This window comes from Protopterus annectens, chromosome 1.part1 (assembly GCF_019279795.1).
Source record: "Protopterus annectens isolate FY-2018-M chromosome 1.part1, PAN1.0, whole genome shotgun sequence".
NCBI lineage: Eukaryota > Metazoa > Chordata > Ceratodontiformes > Protopteridae > Protopterus > Protopterus annectens.
Genome location: NC_056726.1, coordinates 602,003,858 through 602,021,188, shown reverse-complemented (window position 1 = coordinate 602,021,188; position 17,331 = coordinate 602,003,858). Strand labels below are relative to the sequence as shown.

The 17,331-nt window shown below is 40.6% G+C and overlaps 1 protein-coding gene across 1 annotated transcript in view; it reads left to right on the top strand.

Moving 5' to 3' along the window:
- The window catches only part of DISC1 (DISC1 scaffold protein), a 2,387,713-nt gene that overhangs the window by 995,856 nt on the left and 1,374,526 nt on the right, over nucleotides 1–17,331 (top strand). The window contains exon 5 of the mRNA XM_044077020.1: nucleotides 696–822. Within this exon, the coding sequence (XP_043932955.1) occupies nucleotides 696–822 (127 nt within the window). The remainder of the gene's footprint in view (nucleotides 1–695; nucleotides 823–17,331) is intronic.

The window sequence follows — 17,331 nt, the reverse complement described above, 5'->3', positions numbered from 1 at the left end:
CTCTGTTTATCTCTCACCCAAGTTAGAGGCCTGATTACATATATAAGTTACATATGTTGAGTATGTATTTGTTATTTTTTTATGTTTGGTGGGCAGCACTGTATGTTTGCAATGTTTAGTGTATTATTTTTGTTAACTGAGAAAGATAATATTTAAACATAAAATGCAGTTTCTTTATGTTTTGTTTGAATACATCTCAAATGGCCCTAACATTAATCTGTACTCAGTGTGGATGTAGGTGATATGGTTTTATGACTTATACTAAATGTACTTCATTGAACTATGCTGGATCAGTCCAAGTCATTTTAATTTCTCCTGATGGAAACAGCACATAGTGTTAAAGTCTGATTTTTGTCATGTCACTGTTGCCTCATATATGTGATGGGGAGAGGTTGTACTACTCCATCAACCCCCAGTAACTAGCATAAACAACTTACAACTGCTGCCAGACTGGAAAATTGTAAGAGTGTTGAAAAAAGCCAACTCTGCAGTCCATACACTGTTTGTAGTAAAATTTGTTTGTTTTAGCATTATTTAGAAAAGTACTTTTGGTAATAAAAATGTTTTAACAAGCTTTAATTTTGTAATCTGCAAGTTTCACAGAAAAAGTTGTGAATTGGTGGACTTATGAGTTGTAAAAAATATTAATTTCCCTTTTAGCTATTTTCATATCTTTTATTTTTATTATTATTAAGGCATAGTAATGGAGAACTACAGAAAACACTCACAACTGAACAAGAATGCCCACGTTTTGGGCAGGAACGGTTGCATGGCTCCATATTTAGAAGAGAAAGTTTACTGCGAGATCATCAGCAGCTACAGGTATGTAGAGCTTGCTTAGTTAGTTGTTAATTTGTTCTATACACAAGTGGGAGCAAGTGTGGGCAGGAGATCTCAGAGCTCATATTCTTCTACTGTGATTTTGGATGTGTGCCTGTCAGGTAAGTGCATATTTTATATACATTCTTAAAAGGTCCTTGTTATGTATAGTACAGTATATGATGCTTCAAAATAAACACTTACGTTTTGGTACTGACCACAGTACATTTATTGGCATTTGATTACTGAGAAAGTCCGACTGGGTAGAAGCCCATTTTTTGTAGAGGCCTGGGGAGAAAAGCTCCAAATTATTGTAAAACATTTTAAGGGCAACGATTTTAAAGTTTTTAAAAATAAAACAAAAATGTCTGTGATTTAAGTAATTATAACAAATTAGAGATAATATAGAAACATTTGTTAAGAATTGATACAAGTTATATGACAATCATTTTATATTTATAGAAATTTTAGACACTTTGTAGAAAAATTAAAAGTAAGTTAGTCTAATACAAACAGGAATTGCAATATGAAGTGTGAGAAAAAACAGGCTTATGGTATACTTAGAGAGAAATTCAGGGAGAGAATTTGATAGAAGTAAGGAAGTAAGTGAAGAAGGGAGAGTAAGGAGGTATAAGAAATGAAAAGGTACTTGTTCATATTTAGGAATATAGTGTATCTTGGTTTTTAGCGGGAACACAGCCAGGTTTTAATTAGGAAGTCTTTCAGTGTGGTTTTGAAAGATGGGAGGTAAGGTATTGACCTTATGGATACAGGTAAGGAATCCCAGGCTTTAGCAACCTTGTACGAGTACAGACAATGCCCAGCAGATTTGATAGGTTTATAGAAAGACAGGAGTTTTTGCTCACTGGATCACAGTGACCTACTGGGACCATAGTTGTATAGAATGGTTTTTAGTGTTGGACAGGCAGATGGGTGCTGGATAATTTTATAGGTGGTAAGAAGTTGTGTATATGTTAGTTGATGAGGCATTTGTAACCAATTAAGGCATTTTAGTACTATACAGTGGTGTTTACTTTGTTTTATTGTTTGAATTTTCTGTTTTTCTCAATTTTTGGCTGGTAGAGATCTTGGACCAATTTACTTGGCATATAAGTTTGTGTATCTGCGTAGCTGTCAAGCTGTTACCTCAAGAATCAAGGACAAAGGCCTCAGATGAGTGACAGGTTTAGCCAATTGCTCTTATTTGCTTAGTTTGTTTGTCTTTTCGGCTTTTCCTCGTTAGGGGTCACCACAGCGGAACTCCAGTCCGCTAATGACTGGCAGTCGATTTTTATGGTGCCAAGTTGCCAGCCCAACTCCCAACCTTCAGCAAAGGCACGCCCATTCATGCATGTCTTTCAGAGGCCACTCGACCGCGGGGAGGACATGCAGACTCCACACAGAGAAGGCACTCCAGCCAAGAATTGAACAGGAGAGTCTCTTGCTGTGAGGCAACAACACTACTGCTGTACCACTGCGGCTTCCGCTCTTATTTGCTTAGTAAGATAAAAAAAAATAACATATTTTGCATTGATTTGAATTTTCTGAAGAATAAGAAGTTTGAAACTAATATGTGGCATTATTTGCCGACTGTAACCCTTACCGATTTGCCAAAAGCTACTAATTTTACAAAGGATGGATAAAAATACAAGGCAAAATCAGGGACTGTCTGCAAAATGAACAATAGATAACTATGATTTTTTTGTATTGCAAAAGCTGTGTCAGCAGAATAGTTATCCTCTGTATGCGATAGTAAATAATGACATCAGACAAAATTATTTTCAAAAAGTCCTGAAGTAGGTCCTAAGTTCTGGGATCATCAATTTTGTTGTTGTTGCACACACTCTGCCACATTTTCACAAAACCAACTGCAGATCACATCCTCTGTTACACTGCCAGTACTCCCAAACTCCTGGCTTCCTCTACTACTCAGTAAACTAATAACATTTGTTCATAGGTTCATAGGTTTATACTAGGCTATCTGCCCTAAGGCATTTATAAGCCTAGCCCAAATTTTTGTGGCTTACGCCACCCCTTATATGAAAAAATACTGTGCCCATTAGTTTGTTGTGCCTCTGTCCAGCAGTGACACAGAGATGATTCCCGGGGTAAACCTACGATCTCCCATCCACAGGTCTAGATTTCTCTTGAACAGAGTCAGCGAGGTGCTCTGCCTCACATGGACCGGGATTTTATTCCACAGCATAGGGAGTCTCTGAGTGATAAATCTATCCCTCCAGCACATCCTATTTATATCCGTGCTAAGGTTTAAGTCGCTGCTCTAGTGGTTTTGGTGGATTTGGATTTTTGAGGTGGAGCATGTCCATTAATTCCGGGTTGGACATGGCCTTGTATGTCAGGCACATGTCACCTCTGAGCAGACGGTATGCGACTGAATAGAGCTGGAGTTTCTTCAATCTGGCAGCATATGACAGATTTTGGAGTCCCTTTATCCTTTTGGTGAGGAACTTTGGGGTCTCTCCAAATTGCTGCAGATGTCGGGTGAGATACATCCCGAATGGGGCATTGTACTCGATCATTGGTCTGATAAGTGAAGAGTACAGGGGAACAATGACCTCACTAGATCTGGATGTGAATCCTTCATGATCAGGTGGGCAATGTAGAAGGTCTTTCTAACCACTTTAGCAACGTGAGTGTCAAAAGAAAGGCCACTGTCAACCTGGGTCCCCAGGTCCCTGATAACCTCTTCTGTGCTTAGTGGATTGCCACCTATATGGTAGCTTGGGGTTACCTTGTTTTTCCCAAGGGTATGACTATACATTTTTGGCGCTTAACTTCAGGCCATGGCTCTGGCACCAGCTATCTGTTTCCGTGAGTCCCTTCTGAAGGATATCCGTGTCCGATGCACTTTCCACTATGGCCAGTTTGCAGTCGCCTGCAAACTTTGTCAGCCAAAGTCCTCCCATGTTGGCCTGTACTTCTGAGAAGTAGATGCCAAACAATAGCCAAGGACCGACCCTGTGGGACACCACTTGTGACCGGCTTGGAGTCTGACACAGCGCCAGCAACTCTAACCCTGTGGGTTCTGTCCTTAAGCCAGTTTGCAACCCATCTTGTGACATATGGGTTTACATTTAAGCTGGTAAGTTTTCTACAATACCCGAGTGGGGTATTGTGTCGAAGCCTTTGCAAGGTCAAGGTAGGCTGTATGGACTGCCTTTCCTCATCAATGGCCTTGGTGACTGTTTCAAGAAGTCGACCAAGTTCAAAAGGCATGATCTTCCCTTGACAAAGCCAAACTGGGTCGGGTCCAATGTCTGCAAGTCCCCTACATCTTTGTTTATGAGCTCCATTATGATCCTCTCCATAGCTTTGCAGACTAGACTTGTTAAGCTTATGGGGCGTAATTACCAGGGTCCGTGAGGCGCCGCCTTTGTGGAGTGGGACCACAGTTGCCACGCCACTCCTTGGGCACGTATCCTGTGGTAAGGCTGAGATTAAACAGCTGCCTTATGCGGGTTTAATTCCTCATTTAGCTGTAGCACACAGCCGGGGACACCATCCGGTCCCATTGATGCTGTGTTTTTAGCTTTAGAGAGCAGCTTTCACCTGTGCATTTGAGATGTCCGGGAGGCTACATTCGGCTGGGATAGTTATCTCTCCTTTAGGGGAGAGGGGTGAAGTTTGCACTGAACCTGTCTGCCAGTATGTTGGCAATGTCTGTGATTTCAGTGATTTTTGTATCATTTTGGACTAATTCTGAGCATATCTGGGAGTTTCCACCCAGGTTCCTAGCATAGCTGAAAACGGCCTTATGATTGTCCTTTGAATCCATGGCAATTTTTCTCTCAAAATTGGCCTTAGTTGATTTTATGAGTGCTCGATTTTTTACTAATAATGATCAGGGGTGACTTCCCTTTTATGGATTTTGTTCTATCATGTAATAGCTTTCTCCTCTTATTGTAAAGTTTGTTAATGGCTGGGGTCCACCAGACTGGACGTTTACCCTTTGTGGAAAGAGTCTTGGTTTTATTTGGGATTGCCTGATCCATGCAGTCCTGGAGGTGTTCATAGAAGGCATTTGTAAGGGCTTCCAAGAGCTTGGGTTGTGGTTTCCTCTGGCTCAGGGGCCTTGAAGGATACCACACCAGTCTTGAGTAGTGTGAAGTTTGCTTTAGAGAAGTTCTTCACTATGGTCTTTTGTTTGGGGTGGGGCGGGATGTGGATTTCCAGTGAGATTAGTTTATGATCAGATCTCACCAATGAGGGATATACTTCGGTGTGGAGCATTTTGTCCCCATGTTTGTAATAATGAGATTTAGTATATTTTCTCTACTCGCGGGAACAGTGACTAGCTGTTCCATGGCATTTGAATTTATGAACTCCAGGAACCGTTGGGCTAGAAAGTTAGGGCTTGAGTAATGTTCCCAGTCTATATTCGGGTAGTTGAAGTCACCCAATATGATGGTGTTTGGAGATACATTTATACCCTCCAGTGTCTTCAGGAAGGCTGTGTGGGGTTCCTGAGTTTGAGAGTGTGGCCTGTAGCATGCTACAATTTGTAGAGCAGTTTTGTCTATGGTTAGTTGCACCTGGATGGTTTCCGAGCTTCTGCGTTGTCGCCAACCTGGAGGTGTGGGTATCCTTTATGAATATGGATACACCCCTCCTTTGTGGTGTGGTCCGGGTTTTGGGGCCAGAGCATGATATGAGGTAAAACCTAATAGTGCCGGGTGCTCTCAGGAGCCTTGAACCAGGTTTCAGTTACAGCACAGACATCGATGTTTTCCATACTGAGAAGGGCCTCGAGTGCGTGCATTTTGAGATTTAGACTTCTGGCATTGAGCAGCATTACCCTCAGTTTCTTCCCATTTTGTTTTCTAGGGTGGTAGGTTTAGAATTTGAGCCTTGCCTAAAAAGGCACTATGGGGGTGGCAAGAGCCTTAGCCAATATCCGAATCCCAGGGTGACAGGTGCAAGCCGTCCCTTGCGAAGCAGCGTGGCTTGTCAAGCATGTCATCCCAGGCAGCCAGACACTGGATCCCCTTTGAATGACACCAGACATTAAGCCAATTGTTAAAGCTGATCATCTTGTCTCTATATTGTGGCATCATTCTTGGTGAAGGAAGGATACTGCTCAGGGTTAGGGTCATACCTGCCTGGGCTACATAATCAGAGAGCTCCTCTATGTCTCTTTTCATGTAGTCCAGGGAGGTACGTCTCAGGTCGGTCACACCAGCATGGACAATGACTGTGTCATATTTGTACTTGCCGTGGAGTGACCCGAGTGCTTGTGTTATGTGGCGGATTCTAGCGCCCGATAGGCAGCTTACTGTGACCCTCTCCTTGTTCAGCCTGGTGAGTGGGACGTCAGTGTGTCTGACTATGGAGTCACCTATGACAAGTATGTTTGGTGTTGTATTTGGCCTTAAGGGCTGTGACTGCTTTGCACACTGCTTTTGTGGTTTATGTGTTGCTTGTGGGGTGTCTTGAGGTAGCAGTTGTTTGGGTGTCTGCTTTGGAGGCCTCTGCTGTTTAGGTAAATTTTTACTCAGAGCCTCCGAGTATGTCTTTGTGTGTTTATGTGTTTGATTCAGTGGAGTGGTATTATTATGTGAGGCTGGTTTTGTGGTGTGTGTAGTTGCCTTCTCCTCCTGTCTGGTCTTGCCAGTCCTGAGTTGAGAGAGCTCAGCCTCCAGTTTGGCTAAATAGCTGCATCTCTCGCAAGTATTTGTGTTATGTGGGAGGAGGAGAGGGTTGTCTGTGTACATGAGGCAGTTATAACATTGCCTCAAGATTCCCAGATTCACCAGCTGGACCGGAGAGGAGATTGACAACTGACCTTTGGACATGCTAGAATAATATTGGGAAATCCTTAATTGAAAACAAGGGCCAGTGGGGAGTGAGGGTGTAGTGCTTTTAATATTTAGTGCTGACTTATACAATTGCTTTAGTGAGCAAGTGCCAGGTAACTTGAGTGCAATGTGTTAGAAGTAACTAAATGCAAAAACGACAAACAGTAACTTTCTTTCAAGTGAAACAAGGAAATAAGTACAGTAAGCAATGCAGATATCACTAGTGATCCACAGAAGCGCTGAGAAGTTGCGTATTAGGTGGAATTAGCTTCCAGGGAAATAACAAGCAAACAAACAACAAGCATATAAACAAAGCTAGATTCAGCAGGCCTGGATCTAGTCTATGCTAGAGCAAACAAGGTGTACCAATTTCAGTAAGATACAGTTCAAATATTCAGGCACTATAAACCTTTAACCAGAAATTCCCAGCTCAGAAGGGCAGAGTCCAGCCTCTTCTCCCACAAGAGTGCAGACCACAAACCTTCTTAATGTAAAATAACTGGCCTGAAGCCCAAGTGCCTAAACCAGAACTAATACACTTGGACACTGGGCTCTCAATCAGCAGTTCCCAACTTAGAAGGATGAAATCTACCTGTCCTGCCACCACAGTGCTTGCCACAAACCTTCCTAATGTAAAACAACTGGTCTGAAGCCCAAGTGCTTAATCCAAAAGACTTGAATGATAGCTACACTTTAATCAAGTTACAACCAAGCAGTAATAAATACCATTGAATACTTTAGAGAATGTCTGGATTAGTGCTCAAGTTACACAAACAAAGCTAGATCCAGCAGGCCCGAATCCAGTCTATGCCACAGCAAACAAGGCACCAACTTCAGTAAGAAACAGTTCAGATATGCATGCACTATAAGCCTTTAACCAGAAATTCCCAGCTCAGAAGGGCAGAGTCCAGCCTCTCCTCCCACAAGAGTGCAGACCACGAACCCTCTTAATGTAAAATAACTGGCTTGAAAGCCCAAGTGCTTAAACCAGAATTAATACACTTTTAGAATAACAGACACTGAGCCCTCAATCAGCAGTTCTCAACCTAGAAGGATGTAAGCTACCTGTTCTGCCACAACAGTGCAGACCACAAACCCTCTCAGTGCAAAACAACTAACTGGTCCGAAGCCCAAGTGTTTAAACCAAAAGGCTTAGAATGAGTTACACCAAGCAGTAATAAATACAATTGAGTATTTTAAGATGATGCAAAAGTAAAAAGAAGTAGGTAGAAACACAAGTACAGTAAAAGCAGATGAAATTTTTTTTTTTTTTTTTTCTGAGATCAAAGAAACAGATTTGAGTGCTGAAACTAGAAAACTGGCTAGTTATAAGAAAAAAAACAAGCTTCTTATCTTGTCAAGAAGCCCTGAGTCTAGATCTATAAGAGTATTGCTGGAGAAGAGGCTGTGCCTCACATCTGACTTTATATATCTGTGTAGCATCTCTTGGAAAAAAGTTAGATGTAGTTGGAGTGTATGGGCTGACTACATTGTTATTACTGTAAAGCTGTCTGTCAGGGTACGGTTTTTATAACTAATTGTCTTTATTGCTGTTACTGTCAAACAATAACATATTTACTTTAACTTGTACTCCAATAATTCCATTTAATCTGTGTCTGCTTGCTTTCCCTTCCACAAGATTACATTATAACAGCAGTTGTCTTATAGACAATGGTGCTTAATATTTCTAAGCTGCATTGTATCATCTTAAGAAGGTATAATTCTAAACAGCACTATGAGGAAAACTGTAACAGACTGAGAAAATGGTACTTACTGTTTTACCAATGGAAATGAATTTCCTGTTAACCATCCAATTGTCCAAGTTAGACTTGAATTGGTTTAGGAAGGAACTCTGCTTCACATGGATGCGGAGCCTATTCCAATGAAAGAATAGTCTCTGGGATACATATCTGTCTCTCCAGCAGGTTCTGTTTACATCACAGGCAAGGTTTAAGTCTTTAGAATGGGTAATTCTGGTCTAGGTTGTTTTGCGGATATGCAAGAGGGCCATCAAAGTGGGGTCTGACAATGCCTTGCATGCCAGGCATAGATCTCTCTTCAGTAGTCTGTAGGAGACAGAATACAGGAATAGGGTCTTCAGGCGGTCTGCATAGGATGTGTTTCTTCCTGGGTCTCCACTGAAAATTGGCTTCATTCCAAGTCAGACTTTCCCGGTAAACAAATGTTAAATAAAAAAAATAAATAAATGCTACTTACATGTTACTTACATCCTGTATTCCTTTAGTGAGAAACCTCTGTGGACATTCCAGTTGTTGCATATGCCTGGTTAGGTACATACCAAAGGGAGCGTTGTACTCAATGATAGGTCTGATGAATGCCAAATAGAGTGGACCTATGATTTCCTTGGACCTAGGTGCCATACCCTTGTTTATAAGCTGCTCAACATAGAATGATTTCCTCCCTAATGAAAACAGTTTGGCTTCTGACAGCTAAACATTAATGGCACAGTTCTTTTTAGTTGAGTCAGTCAAAGACTAGTTAACTAACAGTGTTTTTGAACATTGTTTAAATGTTGATTTTTAATTCATTATGCAAGTTACTTTTTGTATAGTTGATTAGGCAGGAAATGCTTTAACTTATTTATTTCAAGTAAAGAGTTTTATTATTCAACTTTTAATTATCATAGCTGATGGTTTACTTATTAGCTTAAGGGTTTATCCATGTTTACTAATGTACCTTTAGCTGTATAATATTTATCCATTGAAGTTAATTGCTACAATTTCAATACTTAATGGTTGGCTTATTTTAAGTGTAAATGATAAAGTGTGTCCTTGTTTTGTTAATTAAAATGAGCTGGTAGCAGTGGTACTAAAAACAAGGGTGATTATTTGTGGAGAGTTTGCATTCATCCCATTTTGAAAAACATGTGTGTGTGTGTGTGTGTGTGTGTGTGTGTGTGTGTGTGTGTGTGTGTGTGTGTGTTTGTGTGTGTGTGTGTGTGCACATGTGTGTGTGTGTGTGTGTGTCTGCGCACACGCCTATGTATATATGTGTGTGTGTGTGTGTGTGTGTGTGTGTGTGTGTGTGTGTGTGTATGTAAAATAATTATGGCCAAGTTTCAGTTACTACTAGTAATGTTGCACTGGGAGACACTGGGCTTAGACTGAATTTGGGTGAAATCTTGTATGGGCCAACAATTTATTTATTTATTTATTTATATTTGTTGACCGGGAGTGTCCGACTGGACGTAGGTCCATTTTTAGCGGAGGCCCGGGGATAAAAGCTCCACAGTTAAAATAAACAGACAGTAGTTACATTGGATGACATAGCGATTAACAATTTACATAGCAATTACTTACAACATATTTACAGATGAAGAACATAGTACATCAGTAGACAACTAGAATCTTTATCTGTGAAGTACATAACATACATTAACAAATGCTACAAAAAGAAGTTCCTGCTGTATAATAAGTACTGGCTTTTGAGCATCTGAGCTTGCTATAATCAAAGTAGTTAGTGGAGTGGAAAGAAAGGTAGTGGTTGGATGGGGAGGGTGATATTAGAGTGGGAGTGGCAAGGGCATAGCCAGCATGTTTTTAGGTGCACTTTTAGTAAAGTTTTGAAGTGGGTGCATGATGGTATGGAGGTAATTGTGGGTGGGAGGGATTTCCACAATTTGGCTATGGTGCAAGGGAATAGTGCTTCACCAGCAGAGTTATTGGCTTTAGTGATCTGCAAGTGATTTTTGTTGCTGGATCTTAGTGGTCTGGTGGTGCGATAGGGTTGGAGTAGATTCTGGAGGGATGGGACATTTAGTGGATGATTTACTAGTTTGTGGGCAAGTGAGAGTTGATAGCATTGAAGGAGGTGAGGGAGTTCAAGCCAGCCCAGTTCAGCAAGTGAGAGACAGTGGTGACTACGGTAGGATGCCCCTGTGGCGAATTTGGCAATTTTGTTGTAGCAGGTCTCTAGCTTGTTTAGATCGCATTGCCTTAGGTTGGTATATATTGGACAGGCATAAAGTAGGGTGAAGATAAGGTGGGAATTTGCTATTGAAATCTTTGCTGCTTTGGTGAGAAGTTGCTTATTTCTGTATAGTGCTCCTAGTTTTTTGTGGACTTTTTTATGGTCAAGGATATGTGACTGTCAAATTTTAGTTTATTGTCTATTTCCACTCCTAGCAATTTGGTGTGTTCAGTTGGGTATATAGTGGTGTTGTCTTTTGCTGTGATGTTAAAGTGAGAGTTGTTTTGAGTATGTTTGATGGGTTGGAAGATGAGTAGTTTAGTTTTGTTTGGGTTGAGTATTAATTGGGCATTGGATAACCAAGTTTCAACAGAGGAAAAGGCTTCCTGTGTGACTTTTTGCAGTTTTGGTGGCAGAGGCTAGATTATTGGTGAAAACACAGAAGAGTAGGGGTCCAAGGATGGATCCTTGGGGAACCCCTATGGAGACAGGTAGTTGGGGAGATATGTCATTCAGCCATACAACGGATTGTTGGCGGTCAGACAGGTAACTCTGAAACCAGTTGGTGACTGATTGTGAGAAGGATAGGTTATTGAGGACAGAGATAGGTTGTTTGTGTGGGACCATGTCAGATGCTTTAGATAGGTCTAGGAAAGTAGCAGAGGAGAGATAGCCATTGTTTTTATGCTGAAGGATAGTGTTAGTAAAGGAGAGTAAGGCAGTGGTGGTGCTATGGTTTGGTCGGAAATCATGCTGAGTATTGCAAAGGAGGTTGTTAGTAATGAGGTACAATTATAACTGAACTGTAGATGAATGAAGCAGAGATCATTTGGGTGGGGCAGGACTTGGCTATTACTCGAGACAGCAGTCCACTTTTACCGTATACCTTTATGACAAACTGCACTATGTGTATTAACTGATAGCAATGTTGGAAGTTCAAACCCCATGCTGCTGGCTCTGTCATATGTTAAAAATTGACAACATCAGCAGTGCAGGATTTAAAGCCTATAGAACCTAATTATCACAACCTCTTACCTAATCTAATTTCAACTATAAACTGGTACTTTCATTTTAACTTAGATACTGATGCATAATCCACTTCAAATTGTCATTTTATTTTCTTTTATCAGGTAGAAAAACTGGGCCATTGGGGCCCCTTTTAAATCATAGCATACTGTAATTTAAAAAGTGAAGAAATTAATAACATATAGGTTCATAGGTTCTTAGGAGATTACTAGGCTAATGGCCCTAGGACCTTTACAAGCCTAGCTATGTTAAAACCCCAAGTACCCTAGTTGACCATAGTTAGATGCTCATTATTTGCAGAGCGATACTATGATCAGCACCGAGTGCTCCTGTCAGTGAGGGCCATATGTGCCACCCATGAGGTGAATTTGTGGATTCCTAACCAGTTGTCAAGGTTGCGCTTCAATAAGGTCATTGAGGAACTCTGATTCACATGAAGTCGAGCTTATTCCAGAGGAGTGCTAATCTCTTGGAGACATATCTGTTTCTTGTGCAAGTTCTTTTAATGTCACAAGTTAGGTTGAGAACCCTGGAGCGAGTAGTGATTCTTGTGTCCCATTTGATTTGTGGATGTACTGCATTTCCATTAGGGCAGGGTCAGAGACTGCTCTGTAGGCCAGGCACAGGTCCCCTCTCAGCATCTTGTATAATACAGAATACAGCGATGGTGCTTTCAGTCTTTCCATGTAGGTCATGTCTTGGTGGCCCTGAATTCTGTTGGTTAGAAACCCATGTGGTTTCTCCCGCTGCTGCAGGTGTCTGGTGAGGTACATGCAGAAGGGAGCATTGTACTCAATCAGTGGTCTGATAAGGGCCAAGTACTACAGCAGAGTAATGACCTCCCTGGTCTTGGATGTGATGCCGTTATTTATGAGATGGGCAGTATGGAAGGCTTTCCTCACTACCGTGGACACATGGTGATTGAAGTTTAGATTGCTATCAACCTGCATTCCCAAGTCTCGCACCACTGTGTTTGAGTTTAGAGGGATGCAGTCTGTATTGTAACTAGCAGGGGCTACTTCTTTGCCAAAGGGGATAATGAGACATCATTTTTACATTTAGTTTAAATATATGGCCCTGGCACCAATCGTTTCTGTGTCAGTTCCTTCTGTAATTTAATGATGTCATTGCGAAAGTCTGTGATTGCTCCCAGTTTACAGTTGTCTGCAGACTTAGTAAGCCACAGGCCATCAACGTTTCACTGGACTTCAGAAAAATAAATTCCAAACAGTAGAGGACAGAGTACAGATCCTTGTGGTACACCACTGGTAACTAGTCTACTGGTGGAGGTGGATTCTTCAACTTTAGCAGTGTGAGTTCTATCAGTGAGCCAGTTTGCTACACATTTAGTGGTGAATGGGTTGATATGCAGCTGGGAGAGTTTTTCAATGATCCCTGAGTGGGAATTTGTGTCATACACCTTGGCTAAGTCAGGATAGGCAGTGTGTACCCTCATCCAGGGCTTTGGTGACTTTCTCAAAGAAGTTCACCAGGTTTTATAAGCAAGATCTACCCTTGACAAAACCAAACTGGGTTGGGTCAAGAGTTTGAAGGTTGCCTATGTCCTGGTTGATAAGGTCCATGATGATTCTTTCCATAGCCTTGCAGATAAGGCTAGTCAGGCTAATGGGTCTATAGTTCCCAGGGTTGGTTGATGAATCCCCTTTGTGCAAGGTGATTACTGTTGTTGTTCTCCACTACTCCGGCACAAAACCAGTGCTCAGGTTGTGGTTAAAGATACAGCTAAGTGGTTCCACTAGGTCTTGTTTCAGATTGTTTAGTATGTAGCCTTGGATGTTATCTGGTCCCACAGATGCCATATTTTTGGCATTGGAGAATTCTTGAATGACCTGTGGTTTGGAGATAAATGGTAGAGTCTAGGTGTCAGGAATGCTATGGGGTATGGCTGGTGGGGACAGGTGGTGAAATTGTTGCCAAATCTGTCAGCTAGTAGGTTGGCAATTTCATCAGGTTCCATGTGAGTCATGCCGTCCACTATAAGTTCGTCACATAGCTGGGTATTTCCTTTCAGGTTTTGGAAGTAGCTAAAGAATGCCTTATAATTGTCTTTAGCTAGAGATGCCAGTCTAATCTCATAACTTGCTTTAGAGGACTTTACAAAGTTTCTGATTTACTTGTTTAGGCTGTGTAGGGTAATCTTCCTTTGTTGAGTATGTTCCTTATTGTTTTTAGATATAATTCAATATATATAGCAGTATAAAGCAGTAATTCATAAAATGTTTACAAAGATTACTTAATATTGCTCATGTCAACATATGGTTCAAGAAATGCAATCCTTCAGGGGTGTAAAAGCATTTAATAAGATTATGAAACTGCATAACAGATATATTAAAATGCATTTACTGTATTGTTTAGATGTAATTTAAACTGTTTAATGAAGACTGTAAGCCATTATATTAGGATGTAAGCTGGATATAGTCAATTACTCCATTTTCTTTACTTTCATATTCCCCAATTTACCTTAAAGGTCCATAGGTTCAAAGGATCTTATGAAGCTTATGGCCTTGAAAACCCTCAAGACGGACTGCCATATCACTCAGTAATTATGGGAGATTAATAGTGGCTCCTGTTGAGTACATTATTCTGACATACCCAAGGTGCAACATTTATGGTCATTTATTCAATCTCCAAAATTGGTTTTATATGGGGAGCCTGTTGATTGGTTGAATCCATTTTCAATTGAAGTGGATTTAACCAAATAATTACACCAAAACCATTTTTAGTAACTTTAGTTTTCTGTTTCTTGGACTGTTGAGCAACCTCAGTGTAGTTATACTTGGGGAATGTAGGGGTGATTTTGGAGTAATTGTTTCAGTTGAATCCACTTTCATTTGAAATGGATTTGACCAGTTGTCACAAAACCTTTAAATGTAGCCAGGTACCATTTTAATATGCAAGGTAAGCCTATTTCAGGGAGGGAGGGATACATTGGGTTAGGTATTTGAAACACTAACTGATATTATTAATGTGGTGATACAAGTTTAGCCGCCTAGAGTGGGTGTTTGCCTTACCACCAGTTCTACTTAGGAGAAGGATTTCAAAGAGTGCCAGAGCTTTCAAAGCATGGGAGACTATAAATCGATCACCCCTTAGGTGCTTATATGAGATGAGAGGAGGGATTGGGCTTTTACTCTATCTAAGTAGCTAAGAGTACTAAACTGAGATTTCTTTTGTGAGGACATGTTGAGATATGTCAAGCTGGTTTAGGTGCTTAGTGAGGTACCTGCCAAAGGAAGCATTATGTTCAATGATGAACCCAGCAAGGAAGAAATAAAGTGAGACAATAACTTCTCTGGATCTTGAGGAGATACAATGAAGGATAAGCTGAGAAAGGCAGAACGTTTTTTAACCATTGCAGAGATGTTGGGGTCAAAGGAGAGTGTATTATTAACATAGATGCCAGTGTTTCTGATGACTATGTGACATCTGGCTATATCCCACCAGAATGCCACCAATAAATGTGACATCCATTACTATCCTGGGTCAGTAACTAATGAGCTTCAATCCTCACTACTGACTCCAATGTGAGACTGTCACTTAAACAGGATTAATATTTCACAATTTTCCCCTTAGACCACAACAGGAACATGCTCAACAATCTGGGACAGGACTGTATACTTCTGTCCACCCCTAATGTAACTCTTTATTACACACTTCAGTGCAATGTGTCCCAGTGTAAGACCTCTGATACACTCACAATTAAAATAAATTTAAATCTCACACATCCAAACACTTCTGGGAAAGCCTGACACAGATTTCCAGCTGTGCCCTTTCCCCAAAATAATATGGTATTGCTGCCACCAATCAGATTGTCTTCATGCCCTTCTAAAGGGGTGTCCAATTATGAAAATTAAATATCAAAATAAATGATAGCTATAACCAGAGATGGCCCGGGGAGTATCAAACAGGTATAAACACTCTCTAATCTACAAAAAAGAAAAACACCTGATTTCCAGCCACAGTGTAAAGTAATGAAAAACATTTAATAATAAGTAGAATGTAAATCAATAGCTTTCAATAAATACCAGAATTCAGTCACCAGAATTATAAAATTAAACTGTAGGATAGAAGTCCATCATTCTAGAAAAAAAATCTATCTGAATAACTAAACTTTACTAATCTCACTAGAGAATACTGTCCCTGATCTAATCTAACACATAACAGCAGGACAAAGTTAGGCATACAGTTTTTGGTAAGTTTTCTTTTCTTCAGGTATCACTGTACAGCACTGTAACTGACTGCAACTCTTCACAAACTGCTCAACACTTGACTAACTGCTCAGTACTTGACTAACTTCACACCTTAACAGTCTCAACTTCCCATTTTAAAAAATAACAGTCAGCTGTTTGAAAAAGTTATTTTTCCTATCAATCAGATGTTTAGATAATCCCGTAGCAACCAGGAGTGTTCTAATGACATCACTTACTGTTCAGCTGATTGCCCACATTACTTTAGAAACTCCCTCTCAAACATATGCAATTAGAAATGTATCAAAACACTGACAGATTCTTTAAACATTCTGTTTAAACAGGGGAAATACTCAACATTTAAAAAAACTTATTTACATTTTCACAATTAGACATGTTGGCATACAATACAAGATAATCTGAGAATATACATAACTCTCCTGCCAGACAAGCTAACACAGATGATAGTGTTTTCAGTTTCTTCACAGACTGGATTAAATGGAATGTTATCTGTAGTGTATGCAGTGGTGCTGATGCTGTATTTACTAAAGGAAACTGTACTGTATTTCTTAGCTTTGAGGTAAGCCCATGACAAAAACACTAAGTATTTGCTTGTTCCATCCATTGCTGGAGAAATTAAGTATCAGAATAGGATTTGATAACTTCTTCAAGTCTGCAGTCAGCAACCTTAGACAGTTATTTGATATCAACTTGCTCACAGAGAAGTGTCTGCCAAAGAGGGGGAGCCCCCAGACAGAGCCCTGTGGGACATAGCTGGTGACATTTTTCTGTTTAGAGCAAATACCCCTCACTTTACTAGTATGGGATATATTAGACACCCAGTTAACTATCTAGCTAACTATGTATCCTTTACCATTTGAGCTGTAGGAATTATCAAAAACCCCAGTGTGGGATAGCATAGAACTCCTTTGCAATTTTGGCATGTTCAGGTAGGCAGCGAGGAGAGTAAGCCCTTTATCCCTGGCCTCCGTAGCTGTTTTGAGAACTCAGTGAGGTTGAACTGACAGAATTTGAGCTTTACAAACTCAGACTGATGTGTATTCAAGGGTATAAAGTCAGCTGTGTCATTATTAAGTCAGCTGAAACACATTCTATACCCTTGAAAATATTAATGAGATTAGCAGACCTGTAATTTCTGAGGTCAGTAGTGGGACCAGTCTTATGCAAGGGTGCCACAACAGCTTACTCAACTTTTTGTATGCTCACCATACATTTACTTATTGCATCTTTGTTCTTTTTCCCATATTCATAGCAGTTCTGATTGTAATGGTGAGTGTGGAAGAGAGGTGAAGAAGAGAGTACAGGCAGGAAGAAGTGGGTGGAGAAGAGTGTCCGGAGTAATTTGTGACAGACGAGTACCTGTAAGAGTGAAAGGGAAGGTCTACAAGAGGGTAGTCAGACCAGCTATGTTATACGGGTTGGAGACAGTGGCATTGACAAAAAGGCAGGAGTCAGAGCTTGACGTGCCAGAGTTGAAGATGTTAAGATTTGCACTGGGTGTGACGAGGATG